Below are 16757 nucleotides of genomic sequence, written 5' to 3'. Positions count from 1 at the left end.
AACTTCTGTATAGGGGTATATATACACACACACTTATATGTATTTATACACATACACACATATAGGTGTTATAGCAGAGAAGCCATATGGGTGTTAATTATTTAATTAGCGCAAGCATAGTGTTCTGCTACTTTTACACCTATATATGTGTATGTGTATATATATATATATATATACACATACATGTGTGTGTGTGTGTGTGTATATATACCCCTACACAGAAGTTCTGATGTTATGCCTGCCTCCAAAGACGCCCAAAAAATGCCCATTAATTAATTTTGGGGGACTGTCAGCAATATTTACTTATGCACTGAGCACTTTTGTTTATGTGGAGGAGATCCGGGGGATCTCTTAAGTTATAAGTTTACATATTTTGCACTTTGTTATGATATATAACACTAGAAATTAAGTTAATAATTTAATAATAATTTGATATAATCTATTAATATTTCTCACTATACATTGCACTTTATAAGCAGCGCTGATACATTTTTACACATACCTAAGGTATAGAGTATTTGGATGCCCTTGCCTGAAAGACACACAGGTGCATATATAGATCAAACATTCAGTATATGCTGGACATGACAAGAGTCCATATCCTTGATAAAATATGAACAGAACTTCATTATCTAGGGGGGACTGTTCTGATTATTGTATTATTTTGTGCATACATTGTTGGACGTGTCATCTGTTGCTGGGATCCAATAAACTCTTTTCTCTAGAAAAGGATCGAGGTTGCCTTGAACTTGCTGGAAGAGTTTGAGTTCTGCACCTGTACTCCTTTTCCTCTCAATTATATATATTATTTATTGTTAGTATTTGACACCAAGGCACTTTCCAGGCTGTATGATATTATGTTTTTATTGTTTGCATTGGTGCATGGTCCCCATGGTAGTGCCCAGATTACAATGCCTTTTTTACAGCATCAGTTTGCCTACTATTAGCCATACAAATTGCCAGAATTTTTTAAAGGATTCACCCCATCACTTTAATGGGATTTGCCTAAAAGTTCAGGTTCCCCGAACTCTTAACAAGATTCATCAAATCTTAGGAGAACTGATCCAAGGCAGATTGGTCCACTACAATTTTTAAACATCATTTGATCACTACACGGCTGTTTATTTTATTAATTGGTAAAACATTTGAAGACAGTAAAAGCTTTATTCTAAGTGTTCCTGTATGTCAACTCACTACTTTTTCTACATGTACATTAATTTCAATGTAACATAAGTTCCAATCCAATTTGAAATGTTCTTCTAACTAGTTTCTTGTTCACCATGTTTTATACAGCACTGAAGTGTCCACAAAACAGCCATTATGAGATCTGTGGAACAGCCTGCCCATCTACATGTGTCAGTCCAGGATCACCAAACAACTGTCATCTCCCCTGTACAGAATCCTGTATCTGTGATCCTGGCTATGTCCTGTATGATAAGAGATGTGTCCCAAGCCACCAGTGTGGATGCTGGGATAATGACAAGCACTATCCTGTAGGCACAGAGTTCTGGACAGATGATACCTGCTCCAAAAAATGCAGATGTCCCTCTGCTGGAGGCAGTTTAGTTTGCAACTCTGCTTCATGCCCTCCTAATAAATACTGTGGTATAACAAACGGAGTTCCTGGATGCTTTGATCTCACCTTTGGTAACTGTGTAATTTGGGGGGATCCTCATTATGTCACCTTTGATAAGGAAGTTCATGATTTTATGGGAATATGCACATATACTCTTTCCAAGCTTTGTACCAATGCCACGTCTCTGCCATATTTTAACATTGAAGCAAAAAATGAACACCGTAATGGAATTTCAACAGTTTCATTAATACAGAAAGTTATGGTGGATGTTTACGACCATGCGATTACTATTGTTAAAGCCAACCCTAGTCAAGTTCTGGTAGGTTTCTTGGAACATTCTGAAATGTCATTCATAATTCTGAAGTTGCATTTAGCTGATTTAAATGTAACACACATTAATCATTAACAGGTGGATGGTATCTGGACAAATCTTCCAGTCATTTTGGTCAATGGATCTCTAACAGTGAAGCAAAGTGGTCGATATGTTATTGTGGAGACGGATTTTCATCTCACAGTGTCTTATGACACTGACCATACAGTGGATGTGAAGGCCCCAACTACTTATTTCAACCAAACCTGTGGAATGTGTGGCAACTTTAATGGCATTCGGCAGGATGACTATTTGATGCCCAATGGGCAGCTAGCTCAGAACTCAAATCAGTTGGGAGTCAGCTGGAAGGTGGAAGATGATGATCCATTATGTGACACAATTGCTCCTACACCTCCACCACCATGTCCACCACAGATAGAGGAACTCTATTCACACAATCAGTTCTGTGGTTTGTTAACCAGTAAAGATGGTCCTTTCAAGGAGTGTCACTCAGTAATCAACCCAGATCGCTTCTTTGACAGCTGTGTTTTTGACCTGTGTGCCCTTGGTACTGGCAGTTTATGTAACGCCTTGGAAGCTTATGCTGATACTTGTTTAAGAGCAGGAGTTACCCTTGCTTGGAGAAACTCCACATTCTGTCGTAAGTAATGGTTTTGTTTGTAAGTATTTTAATGTGGAAATAGTCTTGTGCATCTTGGTTTAAAAGTAAAGATGTATTCTCCTATGTTAATTTTATACAATGATAGCATTCACATTATATAGTTACACATTAAACAGAGAGCAATGATATAATTCATGCAGATCTTCAACCATTTTACATTGTAACTTAGGTAAGGTGACCCTACCAGGGAATCAATACAATTAAGGCAGGCACTAACCTATAAAAAAAAAAAATAGCTTTACAGATACTTGTCAATCTGTTTATTTGACAAAAATTTACCCTATAGGAAAGCTTCCAGGTGGGTTGAATAGCAGTTTTCCCACTAGTCACTGAGTTTCCTCCTGCTTACCTCCTAGTCACAGCAGGAGACATTATTGCCATAGGGGCTATCAGGAGGAACTGTAGCAGCCAGAGGAGGACACATTTCTTGACATACGAGTTCAAAATCACATGGACTCTTTGAGCTCCCCTACAGAGTGATCTTTTTTATTCACAGGTTAGTGCAAGTGTTTTGATAAATTTGTTACATTACAGGGTCACTTTAATCTCACTTCTAAGAAAAATCCTGACAGGTTAATATACTGTACTGTATATGTATGTATATATATATATATATATATATATATATGAGCAAAGAAAGCTGATACATAGTTTACAACGCAAAATACATTTTTGGTATTTGTTTTACTTCAAAGGTTTTTTGTGATCATATTTATAGTATGTGTCATTATTACTGTAAGGTCATTAATAAGTGTGATAAGATCTCACAGGAAGACAAGGAGAACAGAATTTTTTGCTTTACAACACCCCTCCTTTTAAAGTGGAAGTAAACTCTCTCACTCTGATGCTTCTTTTTATCTAGTCCATTATATTAAGTTATTTTCAAACTATAACCATTGTATTTCAGCCCCAATAGCATTTTACTTACTTTTTATTTACTTTTTACTGGTCTCCATTGTGCAAAATACATTTTTACAGAAAACACAATTTAAATATCCTTTTCTTGCTTTTCTCTGTGTAACCATGGGACTACAAAGCTCCAGCTTCTCACCTGTAATGTGCAGGTCTGCCAATGGAGCTGAATTCCACAGAGCAGTGATGTCACTGGAGACTGTGCTTTGCAATGGAATATAGTCTAAACTTCTATAAACTTCTATTCAAGGCTGGGTTCACACTAGCTGCAGCCATGGCTCGGGGGATGGGGTCTGGTTCATCCCTGTTCACCATTTCAGATGCAAATCAGGTCAGAATTTTTGCCTGATTTCAGACCTGAAATGCAGCCATAGACACACAGGACTCTTTTCTAGTGCAGACCGTGGCAGACCCGGAGCTGTGTGAACCAGCTTGGTTGAGAGCCGGTCATACTCTCCTGTCATGCGGGGAAACCCGCATCCGATTTGCATAAGTCTGCCCCCAGCCTTAAGGTCTCAGTAGTGATTACCAGTGATGCAATCAACAGTATGATCACTTACACTTACATGGGAAAACATACAGCAGATCTTTCCACAGACAAAAATGCAGATAGGTGTACATAGATTCAATAAACCATTTGGTCTTTTTCTGTGGTCCATCTTCTATGAATCTTTTTAGAATAATTAAATCTTACTGCTAATGGTTTTGCCAAACAATAAACACAATATTCTGTCCTTGTTCTTTAGCCATCCCATGCCCTGCCAACAGTCACTACAATCCTTGTACTAGTGCTTGCCCAGCAACATGCCAGGACCAGAATGCTCCGAGTGACTGCAATAAGCCTTGTACTGATGCTTGTGAATGTGATATTGGCTTTGTGCTCAGTGGACACAGTTGTGTTCCTGTCAGTGAATGTGGATGTTTTTATGATGGCAAATACTATCAGGTAATTCATTCCATGTTATTTTATCAATGGTTACCATTCGATTTGTTTTTTATATGTGGTCTAATTAGAAAATTAAAACATTTTTTTTTTGTATTTGTAACATTCTAACAGATTTCTCCTATGCCAATGAGCCAGCATTTATACTTCCTATCAATCCCCAGTCATGGCATATAGCCAATGTGTTTATGTAATAGAAATGCATATTGCAAAGTTTTAGCAGATTGTCTGTCATGATTCAGTGCATTTGTTCTAACAACACATCAATCCTCTATGCATTGACATGCACAAAGCTTTAACAATTGGTCAGATTTTACTAATTGCCATGAGTAGCATGTTATTATTCAATTAGTCTTTGTTGAGTAATCAAATAGCATAACAGTACACAGAGACTAAACTGCCTGAGGTTTCTTTTCCGACAGTTGAGTACCATGTTATTGTTTGTCTTCTGTAAAATTAGTATGACTGTTTCTGCTCTGACAATTTCAGCACCAGGAATTTTAGCACACAAATTGATCTCAATTTAATCACTAAACCTGACTGGGATGCCCTGCCCTGATCTGTCACCAGAGCTTAGAGAAATACTAGGGCTTCCAGGTATGGTAGAACATCTGTCACTCAAATGTCACTGACACCGCACTGAATTGCACAAAATCACACTCGAACCTGGAATATGTTCCTGTACAATGCAGGTGGTTTCTGGCCGTTAGTAGTAGAGGACTTAAACTTTTTTTTTTTTTTTACCCATTTGGGGGATTATTTCTTACTTCCTGACATTATGGCATCTGTGCATGGAACAAGGAGTGCAAGTAAAGTACTTTTTTTTTGTTTTTCTTGCATATGGTTAGGTATTCTATGCAAATAGAATAGTAGAATAGTAACCACATTCATTAAAGTTATTCTAAAGGTTTTTTTTTTTTTCTTAAATAACCCACATGGAAGAAAAATGTATTAAAAATATATTTAAAAAAATATATATATATTTTTCCCAAATATATTGGAAATATATTTGAAATGCTACAATTTTGGCCATATTCAATATATTTCTAAAATTTTTATCCCAAATATATTGGAAATATATTTGAAATGCTACAATTTTGGCCATATTCAATATATTTCTAAAATTTTTATCCCAAATATATTGTAAATATATTTGAAATGCTACAATTTTGGCCATATTCAATATATTTCAAAATATTTTTTCCCTAAATATATTGGAAATACATTTTTCTTCCATATGGGAAGAAACATGTTATACTTAACTGCTCTGTGTAGTGGTTTTGCACAGAGAAGCCCCGATTCTCTTCTTCTAGGGACCCCCACCCAAGCTCCTGACTTCTCCCCCTTGACCAGTGCCCCCAATAGCACGTTGCTTGCCATGGGGGGCACTGGTGTGTGATCGCCCAGGAGCCCCATTCAAGATGCCTATAAGACACATAGAGCAGCAGCTCAGCCACACCCCATGCTCTTTCCTCATTATTTACATTAGTGGGTGCCAATGGCTTTGTCTCAGCCAATGAGGAGAGAGAGACAAAGGCTCCCATGCACATTACTGGATCCAGAGATGGCTCAGGTGAGTATAAGAGAGTGGCTGTGGGGGGAACAACACACAGAAGATTTTTTACCTTCATGGTAAAAAACCTTCAGCCTTTACAACCACTTAAAGTCAAGAAAAAATGACCTAGCAAAGTAAAAATTCCTTCAAATTAAACAGCCTATTTGCCTTTAGTAAATCAACCCCACTGCATCACAATAAATGGTATATTTCTAGAGCAATAAATGCTACCATAACACTAGATCAACAGTATCACAAACTTGAATCAAACCATAATGAAATAATATAACGAAAGGTCTAAATTGAGGCCATTTTCAAGAACGAAAACAGTACTAAAACTGAAGTCTTTGGAACTAATTTGAATTTCTACAGATGCATAAGCGTTTTTATATTAAGACACATACTTTCAGCCCTTTATTGTGTATATAGACACAAAGAAAGAAGGAAAACCACCTAGTGGGACTTTAGTGGCTAAAAGAGCTAAATATCAAATGTATAATGAATATAATATAAACAATATAAACATACAATATAATTTTATTTAACAAGAATTAAGGCTGATGTGTGGTAAAACAAAGCATAAATGCCAGAGGCTTTAGATGTTCCACAGTTTTTGTCACCCTGGGAGACCAGGGAAAACACATGCATTTCAGAAATAGCTTTTTTTCATCAGGGGGTGTATACATAGACTAGAACAGAGCACTTACAATTTATGTATTTATGTAGAGGGGTTACATCACACAGCAGCCAAGGTATTTATTAAAATCAATGAAAATGTCCATCAAAACCTCAAAAAAAATAGGGGGGGTGGATAATTTGTCACCCCCCCCCCCCCCCGTGAGGGCCAAGAACCAGCAAGACCTGCCGGGGAGGGAACAGAGGAGCAGAGGAGGAACGTGGAAGTAAATGCAGAGGATAGCCAGGACAGAGATGTTGTTTGCATATAACCTGCACCAGTGAGGTGAAGTCTAGGGTCCGCCACCTGCAGAAGTCAAAAGATAGATTATTGAGCTTTTGATGGACATTTTCGTTGGTTTTAATGAATACCTCGGCTGCTGTGTTATGTAACCCTTCTGCATAAATTATAAGTGCTCTGTTCTAGTCTATGTATACACCCCTGATGAGGGTGTTTTCCCTGGTCGCCCAGGATGATGACAACTATGGAACATCTAAAGCTTCTGGCACTTAGGCACTTATGTTTTACCACACATCAGCCTTTATTGCTTTTAACTCTTGTTTCATAAAATCATATTGTATTTTTATATAGTTTATGTTATATTAATCTTCCATTCGTATTTAGCTCTTAGGCCGCTAAAGTCCCACTCCTTCCTTTGTGTCTCTATTATCAGGGATGTTGGCCTGACTTTTCTGTATTAATCATTCCCCCCAGTTCCTAGCTATTTATTGTGTATATTCTCATCATTACAATGTATGATACCTCTTCCCACTGTGCAATCTAAGCTTCTAAAGTCTATCTCCGTTGGATACTCATAAGGCCCCTACAGTATCTGATGTGTTCCTCAATCACTGCCCATGTTGCCTCTTTTCTCTCTTCTAACTTTATGATTGTAAAACTATATAGCTTTTATAATCATATTCCCAAAAAACTGATCTTTAGTCACATTACTAACATCACATATAATGCCCCTATTACACTAATATGAGAATGGAAAACCATATTACATGTACTGTTGATTGCATTATTATAAGCTTTGTGAATGGTTTATGCAATTCTACATTTTATTTTACAGAAAAATGATATATTCTGGAACGGGGACTGTGACAGTCGATGCACTTGTCAAGGAAACAATCATGTAAGCTGTACAGCTCAGACCTGTGATCCTGAAGAAGTTTGCAAAGTACAAAATGGAATTAAGGCTTGTTTCCCTGCTGATACTTCCATCTGCCATATCTATGGTGATCCACACTACATAACATTTGATGGCAAGTTATACCATTTCCAAGGAGCCTGTAATTATACAGCTGTGGAGACCTGTGGAAACACAAGTGTGTATTTCTCAATCACTACAAGAAATGAGCATAGAGGAAGCTTAGCCTGGACAACTATAAACTCAGTTGCAGTCAGCTTTCATGACCTCAATATCTTTCTGGGCAAATATAAAGTGGTGGAGGTAGGCTTTTTAATAAAACAAATGCATGATGGTGCCTTCAGCGCTCAAATTAATATTTTTTTCTGGTGATTTTTTCCCACAGTCAATTTTCTGTCCTTTTCTCTATCTTTAGATTAATGGACTCATGGTCTCTATGCCTCTGAACCCAGCTCCTGGCATCCTAATACACTTAAGTGGTTCCTTTGTTGTTGTGCAGACTGACTTTGGTCTTGAAGTTAAGTATAACGGTGACCATGAACTCTTTGTTAAAGTAAATGAGAACTTTAAAGGAAAACTGTGTGGACTCTGTGGCACTTACAATGGTAGACAACAAGATGACTTTCTGACACCTGAAGGCTTACTTGCCCCCACATCCAATGACTTTGGAAACAGCTGGCGTGTTCCTGATGACAATTGGGTGTAAGTATAAATAAAAATTTTACCTTGATGATCATCCTTAATCTAGACTCAATTACAAAAAGGTAAGGACTTGGATGAATACTGGAAGAGACACACATAAATTTACTGGCTAGTAAAATAAATATTCCTTTGTCAATATGACTGTGTCACTTTTTGTTCAGCGATAATTTTGGTGTGAACTATGACTGTATTTTTTTGCTCCTGTAAACAATGACAAGAGGCATGGGCAAATGTTTGCATCCATTTAAAAGAGAAATCTGGGATTAAAAAAAATATCTATATACAGTATCTCACAAAAGTGAGTACACCCCTCACATTTTTGTAAATATTTTATTATATCTTTTCACGTGACAACACTGAAGAAGTGACACTTTGCTACAAAGTAGTGAGTATTCAGCTTGTATACCACTGTAAATTTGCTGTCCCCTCAAAATAACTCAACACAGCCAATTAATGTCTAAACTGCCAGCAACAAAAGCGAGTACACCCCTAAGTGAAAATGTCCAAATTGGGCCCAAAGTTTCAATATTTTGTGTGGCCACCATTATTTTCCAGCACTGCCTTAACCCTCTTGGGCATGGAGTTCACCCGAGCTTCACAGGTTGCCACTGAAGTCCTCTTCCACTCCTTCATGACGACATCACGGAGCTGGTGGATGTTAGAGTGGATGTTAGAGACCTTATGCTCCTCCACCTTCCATTTGAAGATGCCCCACATCTTTGTTTGAAGATGCTCAATAGGGTTAGGTCAAGAGATATGCTTGGCCAGTCCATTACCTTTACCCTCAGCTTCTTTAGAAAGGCAGTGGTTGCCTTGGAGTTGTGTTTCGGGTCGTTATCATGTTTGAATGCTGCCCTGCAGCCCAGTCTCCAAAGGGAGGGGAATCATGCTCTGCTTCAGTATGTCACAGTACATTTTGGCATTCATGCAGCCCCAGACCATGACACTCCCACCACCATTCTTGACTGCTGGCAAAACACACTTCTCTTTGTACTCCTCACCTAGTTGCCACCACACACACACTTGACACCATCTGAACCAAATAAGTTTAATCTCATCAGACCACAGGATATGGTTCCAATAATCCATATCCCTAGTCTGCCTGTCTTCAGCAAACTATTTTCAGGCTTTCTTGTGTATCATCTTTAGAAGAGGCTTCCTTCTGGGATGACAGCCATGCAGACCAATTTGATGCAGTGTGCAGCGTATGGTCTGAGCACTGGCAGACTGACCCCCCACCCCTTTAACCTCTGCAACAATGCTGGCAGCACTCATACATCTATTTCCCAAAGACAATCTCTGGATATAACGCTGAGCATGTGCACTCAACTTCTTTGGTTGACCATGACGGGGCCTGTTCTGAGTGGAACCTGTCCTGTTAAACCGCTGTAAAGTCATGGCCACTGTGCTGTAGCTCAGTTTCAGGGTCTTGGCAATCTTCTTATAGCATAGGCCATCTTTATGTAGAGCAACAAGTCCTTTTTCAGATCCTCAGAGAGTTCATTGTCATGAGATGCCATTTTGAACTTCCAGTGACCAGTATGAGAAAGTGAGAGTGATAACACCAAATTTAACACCTGTTCCCCATTCACACCTGTGACTTTGTAAAACTAACGAGTCACATGACACCAGTAGGGAAAATGGCTAATTGGGCCCATTGGTCTGTGTGTTGAGTTATCTTGAGGGGACAGCAAATTTACACAGTTATACAAGCTTTTCACTCACTACTTTACATTATAGCAAAGTGTCATTTCTTCAGTGTTATCACATGAAAAGATATAAAATATTTACAAAAATGCGAGGGGTGTACTCACTTTTGTGAGATACTGTATATAGATGATTTTTACACTGTTTTCATATATTTATTTATGCACTATAATTTCAATTCACTTTATTGAAGAAGAGAGCTGCACTTTTTTGTGACTATCAATATTGATTTGCCCCACCCTTTGCAGCTATAACAGCTTCAACTTTTCTGGGAAGGCTGTCTACAAGATTTAGGAGTGTGTCTATGGTATGGGAATGTTTGACCGTTCTTTCAGAAGGTCAGTCAAGTTCCTCCATCCCAAACTCACTCATCCAAGTATTTATGTACCTTGCTATGTGCACTGGAGCGCAGTCATGTTGGTACGGGAAGGGGCCATCCCTAAACTGTTCCCACAAAGTTGGGAGCATAAAATTATGCCTTAAGAGTTTGCTTCACTGGAACTATGGGGACAAGCCCAACCCCTAAAAAAAAATCCTCACACCATAATCCCCCCCCCCTCCAGTGCACAAAGCAAGGTCCATAAAGACATGGATGAGTAAGTTTGGGGTGGAAATTTTTTTTTACCATCCTACACAGAGTTCTGACCTCTTCCCGATAGAACACCTTTTGGATGAATTAGAGCGGAGACTGCAAGCCAGGCCTTTTCATCCAACATAAGTGCCTGACTTTACAAATGCGCTTCCGGACGAATGAGTAAACATTCCCATAGACAGACTCCTAAACCTTGTAGACAGCCTTCCCAGAAGAGTTTGAAGCTGTTACAGCTGCAAAGGGTGGGCCAACTCAATGTTAAACCCTATGGACTAAGATTGGGAGGCCATTAAAGTTCATGTGTGTGTAAAGGCATATGTCCTAATACTTTTGAAAATATAGTGTTTTAGTGCCAGTGGTTTAGACATGAATGGCTATGTGTTGATTTATTTTGAGGGGACAGCAAATTTACACTGTTATACAAGCTGTACACTCTCACTACTCTACATTGTAGTAAAGTGTCATTTCTTCAGTGTTGTCACATGAAAAGATATAATAAAATATTTACAAAAATGTGAGGGTGTACTCAGTTTTGTGAGATACTGTGTATATATATATATATATATATATATATATATATATATATATATATATATATATATATGAAAAAAATGAGGGCTCTTCAAAAATCTTCCCAACTTTTTTTTTAAACTCTATTAAATATAAAAAAGTATGAAAACTTTTTAAAGACCCCCTAATACCTTTTTTTCTTTCATTTCTATAAGAGACTACATAATCTCTGTTTTCAGCTGCATAAGGGTCTTGGAGAGGGGGTGGGGAAACAGCAGTTCACTGATTTTTCTTGAGAATGGCTGTGTGGTTGGTGTCGTTTCAGCACACGTCTTGGTCATTTGAAGGACAGATGGGCTGTTCTCCCAGCACAGCCAGAAACCTGACCATGCTGAGATAGATCTGCTTTCATGCCTAGCATGCTCAGGTTGAAATAGAAAAGCAGGGGGGCTGGCAGGAACACCAGGTATTCCATAGGAAGGAATCAATACAAAGAGAACAGGATATTTTTTAACACAGGTACATGGAACAACAGACAAATATCAGGAATATGAAATGTTGAGGTAACATACTCTATAACAAGGTTAAATGATGGCTAATAGAAAGCCAACCTAGTGTTCTCTTTCATAAAGTGTGTTATATTATGGAAAAAATAAAAAATATGAGAACCAAATCCTGCAAATATCATTTTTGTAGCAATATAATGATAAGAGAAACATTAAATCATTCAATGATTTGCCTCAATAGATGTGAAGAAGATATTGTTGAGCCTTCACCATGTGATCCTGCTGGAGAAGTTAATTATGAAGATAAATGTAAACTGATATTATCAGCCAATGGACCTTTCAAAGCCTGTCACCCCCACATTCTTCCTCAGATATATTTTGAGAACTGTGTGTATGACTTGTGTGCAACTGGAGGAAACCAAAATCAGTTCTGCAATGCTTTAGAGGCCTATGCTGCCGCTTGTGAAAATGTTGGTATCATAGTTGATGACTGGAGCGAGAACACCATTTGCAGTAAGTGAAAATGATCTGTTATGTAAATTATTTCAAATATAAGTTATTCAAAATATAAATTGAGACTCATTTATTGATTTTTAAAATTAACAGGAATTACAACAACCTCTACAGCCATTGTTCCAACCGTGCCAGGTAATTTTTTTTTTTAAATCGACTTTAAAAGAGATAATTTGAATAAATGAATCGTTGTTTCGTTTAGGAAATATACAGAAAATCATCAACCTGTCACTCATCATATAGTATCATGTCTACTATCTGCTGGGAGACTAAAGAAAGAGCATATATGTGTGACTTTTGTGGGAACAGGACCATACATTTATTTTTAGTCCCACAAATATGTAAATCTTTTCAGAATGGTCATGGGGATTTTTACGGAGTTCTAAAACCTAACTGATCACCATGACCTATCATTTTATAAATATAAAAAAAGCTGGTTGGGAGGAGCCGGGTGACATCACTTCTGGTCTACGGCCGTGACCGTAAGTACTGGAGTTTACCACTTAGTGCGGATGCTTATCTACAACTGCTGTACTGTGAGTTTTACTATTCTGTTTTTTTACAATAAAATCATTAACTATTACACTATGAACTCACTTTTGATTATATCCCTGATATGAGCAAAAGTCCCGGGAAGATTACTTTGGCCATCACCATATAGAGAGGCAATAGTTCCTATTGGCTGGTATATCTATAGGAGAGGGGAATCTACTAGTGGCCTTCCATAAAGTTCCTGATGTGGAGGAAGACTCCAAGCCAAGCCTGATTTAAAAAAAAAAACGCTCATTTGAGTGTATATGGAGGTGAGCGGCCATTGCACTTATTTTTGGATTAGCTCACATTGGTGACACATTTTTTGCTGCTGGCAACTTGAAAATTCACAAGAGTCGCTTTATTTGGAGCACAAAAAGTTCTATTGCACTTTTGCACATAGACACTTCTGATTGAATGATTATATTCACTCACTATCTAGTGAAATAATTCCATTTATTTATCTTAATTTTGAAGCACTTTCACTTATTGCACTGATTACACGCATGAATTTCTTTTATTTGTGCATTGCATTATTATTGAACTTCTTTTATTTGTGCATTGCATCATCATTTGTTGTATTATCATTTTTTGGCACTATTTATCCTGCACAGTGCACATTGGATTTCTTACCCCCCCCCTTTTTTTTTTTTGCACCATTTTATTACTGTGTAGTATGCGGTTCATGATGTTTTAGTTCTGTATTTATTATTTATTAGAGTGTTTGCTTATTATATTTAATTGTCATCTTAAAGAGGTTGTAAACTTGTTTAAAAATGTTTTTTTTTTTTACAACCTGCAAGAGAAAGACATAATGAGCTAGTATGCATCGCATACTAGCTCATTATGAAATACTTACCTTAGAACGAGCCCCCGCCTTGCCGCTCTCTTACCTGTATGACGGGCGACATGACATGTCGCTCGTCTTCCGGGATCGCGGCATCCGGTCATCTGATTGGCCGGAGCAGCGGTGACGTCACTCCCGCGCACGCGCGCGGGAGCCGACGGTCACGGCACGGGGCTCTGAAGGAACGGCACGATCAGCCGTTCCTTCAGAGCGCATGCACCAGTGACGTCACTGGCTGCATTAAAGGTAAATATCTCCTAAACGGTACATGTTTAGGAGATATTTACAGTACCTATAGGTAAGCCTTATCATAGGCTTACCTATAGGTACAACTTCCTGAGGAGGGTTTACTTCCTCTTTAAACCCTCTCTTTCTTCCATACACTCTGTTACGCTTACTTATCATGTAGTATGTGATTCTTAGTGAATCTGAGTTTTTACATCAGTTAATACACATATTGACTTTTACCTACTGAGAAAAACAGCACTGATTTACTTTACATTTTTTCAAAATATAAATTGAGACTTATTAATTGATTTTCAAAATTAACAGGAATTACAACAACCTCTACAGCCATTGTTCCAACCGTGCCAGGTAATTTTTTTAAAATCAACTTTAAAAGATATATGAATAAATCAATTGTTGTTTAGTTTAAGAAATATACAGAAAATCATTACCCTGTCACTCATCATTTAGTATTATGCCTACTATCTCCTGGAGACTAAATATAGAGTATACATGTGTGACTTTTGTGGGAACAGGACCATACATTTATTTTAAGTCCCACAGATATGTAAATCTTTTCAGAATGGGCATGGGGATTTTTATGGAGTTCTCAAACCTAACTGATCACCATGACCTATCATTTTATAAATATAAAAAATGCTGACATTTTAGCTCCTATAATTTACAGTATGTTAAAATGTGTTTTGTTTCAAAGGCCCGTGACTTCAAAGCAATAAGCCAAAATTAACCATAACTGCCCCTATTCCTTCTTAGTTTAGAATACACAAACAAGTATTGCATAAAGTAAAAAAGTAAGTTGCTATGATTTTGAGTCCTATTGAAGTACTTTTGAAGCTGCAAGGTTCAGTCCATTACACTAAACAGCACTGTGTATCTTCATAGTTAATTGTAATAAGAGTGATGTAGACACTATAGAATTCTGATGCTCATCCCCACAAAAAATCTTAGCGTGGACAAGAAAATCATGTACCTGTCGGGAATAAGTACATAAATCCCTAGCATTAAGGATGTTGGCATTGTGGCTGGAGTGTCCATACTACAGGTATTCTGTTCTAATGCATGTGTAGCCACCTTGCTAGCTAGGACACTGTTGGCTGCATCATTACAAAAAATGTCTTATCACCATCCTAAATCAGCTACCATCTGGGATTTTCCATGGTTATTAATTGAAAGTAAACAGATGGTCCATTGCCATTTTTGGACAATGATGTAACCCACATACCCTCCCCTTTGTTTACTTTTAGCATTCACCTGAGAAATCTTCTGACTGATAGCAAAATGGGGAAGCCATTGGCCTTCTAGCAACCAGGAATCTCTGTGTGGGAAGCTATCATATTCTTGATAGCTTTCCAGCACACAAGGTCCCAGTCTAAGTACTGGTGCCTTTTTTTTTTTTTTTTTGTACACCATCGCAGAGTTGGTCTCTATCCCTTTCAGTTTGCTTATTGTAAGCCAAGTGAGATTCTAAAAGTGTCAGTATAAAAAATAGCTATGTAAATTTGGTGCACATGTCAGAAAGATTTGCTCTAATGTATTCATGGAATAATTGTACAATGGATTTAACTGGTACACTGCCATATAATACTGGGAAGGTTTTACTAACATTCTCAATTCCAGTGTTTGAATCTGCTCATGCTGAAAGCCTTCACTGAGGCACATGATCCATATGCTCTATTAGCAGTAAATGCAAAGTAGATTATAATGACCACAAATGTAAAACACCAACTTTATTGATCTATTTTAAAGCACGGCAATGCCCATAGATAACCCATAACACATTTTGTACACAACAATATTTGTATGCTCATTGCAATGCAGTCTGATATTACAAATATAGAGAACCCATTTACTAGAGGTGCGCATCTTCACTGGTCTCACCATTTGATTTGATTACGATTATCCTGTCAATGATTCAATTCGATTAGATTCCACGATGCATCACGATTACTGCCTGTGGTTTTCAATAAAAAAATTCAAGCCATCAGATGAACTCCATTTTTTTATTTTATCTGCTCTAAAAAAAAAAAGGACACTCCCTGCGTGTAGCAAAGTCTGAACACAACAGATAAAAACAGTATTTTATTTAGAACAGCAAATACAAATCGGCACAGCCCCCTTTAGTACATTCCACAGCCCCCCCCCCCACACATTAAACAGTCCCCTTTACATTCTACAGCCCATTTATATTACACAGTCCATTTACATAACACAGCCCCCATCTACATTATACAGCCCATCATTTACATAACACAGCCCCCATTTACATTATACAGCCCCTATTTACATTAGACAGCCCCTCATTTACATAACACAGCCCCCCTTTTACATTATACAGCCCATCATTTAAATACCACAGCCTCCTATTTACATAACACAGCCCCCCATTTACATTATACAGTCCATCATTTACATAACACCGCCCTCCATTTACATTATGCAGCCCCTATTCAGATTGGACAGCCCCTCATTTACATAACACAGCCCCTCAATTTACATTATACAGCCCATAATTTACATAACACAGCCCCCATTTACATTATACAGCCCCCATTTACATTAAACAGCCCATCATTTACATAACACAGTCCACCATTTACATTATACAGCCCATCATTTACATAACACCCCCCCCTATTTACATTATACAGCCCCTATTTACATTAGACAGCCCATCATTTACCTAACACAGCTCCACATTTACATTATACAGCCCCCCATTTACATTATACAGCTCCCTATTTACATTACACAGCCAATTACATTATATAGCCCCCCCCCCCTGCACTCCCAGGACAG

General features: G+C 37.9%; 1 protein-coding gene across 1 annotated transcript; it reads left to right on the top strand.

Moving 5' to 3' along the window:
* Positions 1-1280: 1280 nt before the first annotated feature.
* On the top strand, positions 1281-15613 carry LOC309550488 (zonadhesin-like; the record flags this gene model as incomplete). The annotated part of the gene is made up of 9 exons (XM_082250857.1): positions 1281-1895; positions 1986-2547; positions 4227-4426; positions 7730-8110; positions 8223-8509; positions 12066-12337; positions 12431-12472; positions 14268-14309; positions 15579-15613. 9 exons carry the CDS (start codon positions 1281-1283, stop codon positions 15611-15613), a joined length of 2436 nt encoding a protein of 811 aa, XP_082106983.1.
* Positions 15614-16757: the final 1144 nt, after the last annotated feature.

This window comes from Pelophylax lessonae (genome assembly GCF_965119305.1).
Source record: "Pelophylax lessonae genome assembly, chromosome: 3".
Lineage (NCBI taxonomy): Eukaryota > Metazoa > Chordata > Amphibia > Anura > Ranidae > Pelophylax > Pelophylax lessonae.
The sequence above is the reverse complement of the archived record's forward strand: the minus strand, read 5'-3'. Positions and strand labels throughout refer to the sequence as shown.